We start from the raw sequence: 6,147 nt of genomic DNA on the forward strand, positions 1-6,147 counted from the left end.
GCTGAACCCACCGTACCCTGCATCATCCCCAGAGCCCCTCCGGAGAGCAAGCCTTTCTCTCCCCTTGCTCAGCGTGGGTTTTTCTCTCGCTGGCGGTCCCTTACCTCTTGTAAATGCCGGAGGAGTTTTTAATGGCAGCCTTTGAGGCTGCTTCCTAATGCTCACTTATGTACCAGCCTGCCCCACAGTCCTGGCTGCTAGAGAAAAAAGCCATGCTCCGAGTTAGCATCGTGTAAGCTGTCATGAACAAACGAGGTTTGTTAAGATGAAGGAAGGCCTGAAAACTTCAAAACTTCCGATCTAGAAATAATCAATATATACTGCAGAAGGAGCAGTGCCAGCAACCAGAGGGAAAAGAGGAGAAGGGTGTGGAACGGGAGGAAAAAATGATGACCAAGTCAGAGACTGAATAGCTGTGATTTTTCTTTCCATTGCTACACTTTATTTTGATGAAGTGATTGTGTGGGTGAAGGACACACTGGTAGTTGTGTCTGTCTGAGCTATGACAGTAATTTGTAACTTGTTTGCTCCTTTTCTCTCTCTCTCTCTCTCTCTCTGTAAATGGAGAGGAGAGTGCTTATAAAATAACTAGCATAGTGCAAATATTTTTACTGAACAAAAAGGTCGAGAGTTCAAAAAATAATGAAGGACCAGAGTCCTTCTCCACTGCGAGCTCTTGTTTGCTCAGCAGCAGCGCGAGCGGGCTGTGCCGTGGTTTATGGTACTTTCTTAAAGGCTATAAACTGGCCAAGAAATAGTGGGGAAATGGTAAAAATAATGACTCGTGGCGTAAGATTTTACTTGGCGAACTTTGGCATCTCTAGAAATGAACTGTTCTCTAAACGCTACAGATAAAGAATGGCTTTTGTGGGTATGTGATTATACGCTGCAGCGCCATGCAATTTATAAACGGCCTAACTATGGCTGTCTGTGCACAAAGGGGAATAGCTTTAAGTCATCGTTATCTAACCTTAATTAACAGAGTAACGTATGTGCAGGTGGTTTTGTCTATACGAACTCTGCCTTCCTTGTGCTTTCAGGCAAATGTGAATATGTTCTGACATAACAAGAATAACTTCTTTTCAAACGAACGATGTTTATCTGTGCCCTGTGGTGCTTCATTGTACTCGATTCCTCCTCAGTCATTAGCAATTTATTGCTTGCTTCTTCATCAGTCAGGAGCAGTGGGGAGGAAAACCTTTGGGGATGACATACATAAGGATACAGTGGGCATTTACATTTCAGTGCATGATTTAAAACTGTGAAGGCAAGATTAATTATTTACTGCTTGCAGCCCTGCTCCGAGGACATCTAGCCGAGCCCTTTACCAAAGATACTTCGGCAAAGTGTAGTTTATTAATTGGTTTAAAGACCTGTACTTTTTCCAGGCCACCAGCCAATTCAGTGCTTAGCAGATGCATATGTTGTTACTTGGCCTTGATTTGTGTTTCACCAGTGTTTTATCTCCGCTGGATGCTTGCAGTCCACCCTTCAACGGGGATGTATCGCTCAATCCTTAAGGCTAACTCTTTCTTGTTTGTAAGTCTAATGCTTTTCCACCATGGCTCTAACTTTACACTGATGTGTCCAGTCCCTAAGAGCGTAAGTCAGGGTTGAAGGAACTGACGTGAAGCGATTCCTGCTAAGGTCTACAAGGCGTCTGGGACCAATCCGCATGTCCCGCTCCTGGCAGGAGGCACCTCGGGTAGCAGCACGGAGCGGGTGATGAGTCGCAGGCTGGTTCTGGGGGCTACCATACACTCCCTGCTGCCTCTCAACCTGGGGATGCTCACGCAACTACCCTGTTGCCTGTCCCCATTGCATGAGGGGAACGTCTGCCAAGCTACAGATAAGCGGTACAGTAGGAAGTATCATGGAAGCAGTCCTGTACAGCTGTGGGACTTTCTGCTCTCTCTGATCTAGAGGCTGCGTACGTCAGATACTCTGAAGAGCCCATAAAGCTTAGATCTTCCTTAGATCCCCAACCTGGGAGAGCAGTGGGGATTCATGGGGAGTTTATCTGTTTCTACATGGCTGTCTCAGATTGTACGTGTAAAACACACGCTGGATTTGTGAACTGCATGCACATTTTAAGCTTTGTGTGGTTTGAATTTTATAAGGGTTGGGTTTCTTTGTTTTGTCTTCCAAGAGAATTTATTTCCATTCATGTCTGTTGTTTCTTTGTAGATGGTTTGTGGGCAATACGTGTGCAAGTGCCTTAAGTTTCTGCTACAAGATGTGTTCCACAAATCCAGCAAACTGGGTCACCTGATAATCAGAGTGGTTGTAAAGCAAATGGCCTTAAACTGAATCTGTCTAGTGTGCATGAGCCTTCAAGTCGATCATCTTCTACAGGCAGCACTCCACTCTCATCTCCTGTAGTTGACTTCTACCTAAGTCCTGGACCCCCCAGCAACTCTCCACTTACCACACCTACCAGGGACTACCCAGGAAGTCCGTGCATCCCAAAGCCTGGGATTCACATCCTTTATCCCATCCCTGAATGGCCATCAAACGTTAACCTTCTTCCATCACCCAGGGTTTGCTCATCCCCAACCTCGCAGAAACTAAGCAGCCTTCCTTTGAACACCCTGCCTAATAACCATCCAGTTAAGACTTCAGTCTCCAAATCAACAGACGAAGGAAGCCCTAATCCGCCAGGAAGCTGCGAGGAGATAGGAGAGTTGTCGTCAGCACCGGAGCACTTCCCGTACTTCCAGAGCAACTGTGCTTTTTCCAGTCCCTTTTGGAAGGAAGGCTGCTCGCTCAGCACGTCACCAGCTAATGTTGGTGCGCACAGGAAGGACAAAGGGCTGGACAGGAGCTTCTGTCATCCTAAAGACAAAGAAACTTGCCATGATCAGAAAAGCCTTAACCAGGGCTCCTTCAGCTACATCTGTGAGAGGCTTGAACACCTGCAAGCTGATGGCTGTGATGCTGTGGAAAGCCCGCCCGTCTCCAGCGCTCACGCGTGGCATAAGCTCTCCCCCGCCGTCCCACGCAGCCTCTTCAGGAGCCGGAAAGCGGATGGGTGGCCGTTCATGCTGAGGATTCCTGAAAAGAAGAACATGATGTCGTCTCGGCAATGGGGCCCTATTTACCTTAATGTTCTAGCTGGAGGCATACTGCAGATGTATTATGAAAAGGGCCTGGAGAAACCTTTCAGGGAATTCCAGCTGCAGCCACACTGCAAGCTGTCCGAACCCAAATTAGAGAGCTATAATGTCTCGGGAAAAATCCATACCGTGAAGATCGAGTGCGTGACTTACACAGAGAAAAGGAGGTATCATCCCAAAGTAGAAGTGATCCATGAGCCAGAGGTTGAGCAGATGTTAAAGCTGGGCACCACAGATTATAACGACTTCACCGATTTCCTTATAACAGTTGAGGAAGAGCTTATGAAACTTCCTACTGTTTCTAGACAAAAGAGAAATTATGAAGAGCAAGAAATGACTCTGGAAATAGTGGATAACTTTTGGGGAAAAGTCACTAAGGCAGAAGGAAAACTCACAGAAAGTGCTGTCATCACGCACATTTACTGCTTGTGTTTTGTGAACGGAAGTGCCGACTGCTTTCTAACCCTGAATGACCTGGAGCTTCAGAAGAGGGATGAGCATTACTTTGAGAAGGAGGAGGAGAAGAAATGGATTGATATTCTTGATTGCCATTTCCATAACTGTGTCAAAGTGCAGGAATTCGAGCAATCACGAATTATTAAGTTTACACCCCCAGATGCCTATAGGCTGGAACTGATGCGTTTCAGGACACGATATAATCGGCAAGACCTTCCCTTTTCTGTGAAGGCTATGGTAGTGGTTCAGGGGGCATATGTTGAACTTCAGGCTTTTATAAACATGTCTTCAACTGCTCCGATCCCAACACGTTTACCTTCTGTGAAATACTGTGAGAACGTTATGATACGCTTTCCCGTTCCCACACAGTGGGTCAAAGCACTTTGGACCATGAACCTCCAAAGGCAGAAGTCCCTAAAAGCAAAAATGAATAGGAGAGCGTGCCTTGGCGCTTTACACGAGGTCGAATCTGATCCCATAATACAAGTCTCGGTTGGAACAGCAAAATACGAGAGTGCCTACAGGGCTGTTGTGTGGAAGATAGACAGGCTTCCAGATAAAAACTCAAGTAAATAATTGGTGCTATAAAATGATGGGCTTGGGTGCATGTCTTCACTGTTTTCATGCTTGTGTACCTCCACCACCTTCTGTAGTTTGGGTTTCTATCTGTGCGGTGGTATTGGTAGAAGCTGGAGTAACCTTATAGGAAAAAGAGAATGTAGTATTTTTTTTTTTTAAAGAACATTTTCCTAATTTGTTTGCTGGAGGCAGATGTATTATTGTCAGTAATTATAAGCGTGCAGTATCGTGGAAGTGGAGCTCATCATTCTGAGTAGACCTCAGGTCTGTAGTAAGAGGGAAAGGTTTATGCTTCACATATACCAGCTGGGCAATGGTAGGATGGGAAGCAAATGCCAGTAGGTAAAATGATTTTCCCACCCAGTATCACACAGTTAATAGAAAAGGTGGTATTGTGACTGTTGGCTCTTGGCTTTCCAGCATCACTTAAGAAACGGTAGGTATGATACGTAACTAGAAGGTACTGTGGTCAAACTCGCTGTAGGAAGTTGACTGTACCTTTGCAAAGGCTGATATCTATTACCTTTTTTTATGGGTTTGTGCATTGAGATTCTGAGTTCATAGCAATAACTGCGCTGAGCAAAATGCCTCCCGCTTTATTCCCATTTCTCTCTGGTAGTGGTACCTCACTCAAAACTTGAAGCAATAAAACCAGCTAAGTTTATAGTCGTGCAAGTGGAAGCTGTTAATTTTTCACTAAGTAAAACAGTTAATTTACCTTAACTTAATGGAGAAAATACAACTTTTTGGAGAAGGAAAATAGAAATATATGGTTTTAAAATACCAATTTTTAGTCCATTACCAGATTAATACCCCTATATAGTGCTTTTCTTAAGGCATAAAAATTGTTGAGGAATACAGTATTCTGCTTCAAGTTTCAGCAGGGTGAAGGCATTTGATCCTTTGCTTATATACACATTATGTGTATTTGAGGCTTCGGCAATGTGTGAGACAAGGGCATCTCTTAAAGCATTTTGCCTAAAAAAGATCTGTAAAATCTGTACTTTTAAGAAGGGGGTAAGTGTATAGTATTAACAGATGGATTGGCCTAGTCTGGTGGTATCCTAACTGTCTGGACTAACTACCTCTTTAAAATGTCCAGAAAAGATTTAATCTTCTTCAGACCTGGTTTCAGGTATGCTAGTACTAAGTCGAGACATCCACTCCCAGATTCTGAGCTAGATGTGTGTGCAGGTGAGAGTTAATGTTCAAAACTATTAAAAAACTAAAAAAAAAAAAAAAAAGAGTAAAGGCAAAAAAACTTCCCCAGGATATTTTTTTAATTTATTTTTGACTAATTGTAGGTTATATTTAATCTGACCTGTTGTCTAGGTAATTATGACTTTTATTTTTTTCAGTTTGATATTTATTTGAATTCTGATTGATATTTCAGTGATGGAAGTAACAGATCTACAGAAAAACTGAGGCAGGAGCAAATGAAAAGGGACTATTATCCTTAGCCTATATATGAACTAGGTTGCTTTTGGTATCAAAACAGCATTTGAAGCATCCCACATCAGCATGCTAATGTGGCAGTTGTAAGAGTATGAATGACCACGTGGCTACTGGCGGATGAGAGCTAGTGTTTTTACTAAGGATGCGGCATGGAAATACTGGTCCCTCGTGCATGGAAACACTGGTCCCTTAGACATGCAGACTGGGTCTTGGTTAGGCGATGAGGTTTCTCAAACCTCAAGCAATCGTGCCTTTCGATTTCTATTGATGCGCATTGTGGGAGGTGGAGCAGATTCAGAAATGATGTCGTGTTAACGCCATCTCTGTTTTTCCCCTTCTTTTGCTTTGCAAGAAGCTGCGGTCGGCTTGGACCTGTGGTTGATGCCATATGGTTCCTCCTGAATTGGCTGAGCCCTCCCTTTTCCATGCTGCTTGCTGCCTGGGTGTCTCATGCTCTGCTCGGAGGGGATGCCAGTGGCTGCCAAGCAAAGGGCAGTGGGAGAGCAGCGGAGACTCAGCATCGGCAGACGGGCTGACACAA

The 6,147-nt window shown here is 44.3% G+C and overlaps 2 protein-coding genes across 2 annotated transcripts in view; both read left to right on the plus strand.

Moving 5' to 3' along the window:
• Positions 1-2,205, plus strand: part of PPP1R21 (protein phosphatase 1 regulatory subunit 21) — a 52,799-nt gene extending 50,594 nt beyond the window's left edge. Inside the window, exon 24 of the transcript XR_004843229.1 lies at positions 2,188-2,205. The gene's annotated coding sequence lies outside the window, so the exon portion shown is untranslated. The remainder of the gene's footprint in view (positions 1-2,187) is intronic.
• Positions 1,676-6,147, plus strand: part of LOC104134606 (stonin-1) — a 36,898-nt gene continuing 32,426 nt past the window's right edge. Inside the window, 2 exon segments of the mRNA XM_035903608.1 lie at positions 1,676-1,705; positions 2,256-4,140. Of these exon segments, the coding sequence (XP_035759501.1) occupies positions 1,676-1,705; positions 2,256-4,140 (1,915 nt within the window).

The sequence above is a fragment of the Egretta garzetta genome, unplaced genomic scaffold (assembly GCF_000687185.1).
Source record: "Egretta garzetta isolate BGI_Z169 unplaced genomic scaffold, ASM68718v1 scaffold11, whole genome shotgun sequence".
NCBI classification, from domain to species: Eukaryota; Metazoa; Chordata; class Aves; order Pelecaniformes; family Ardeidae; genus Egretta; species Egretta garzetta.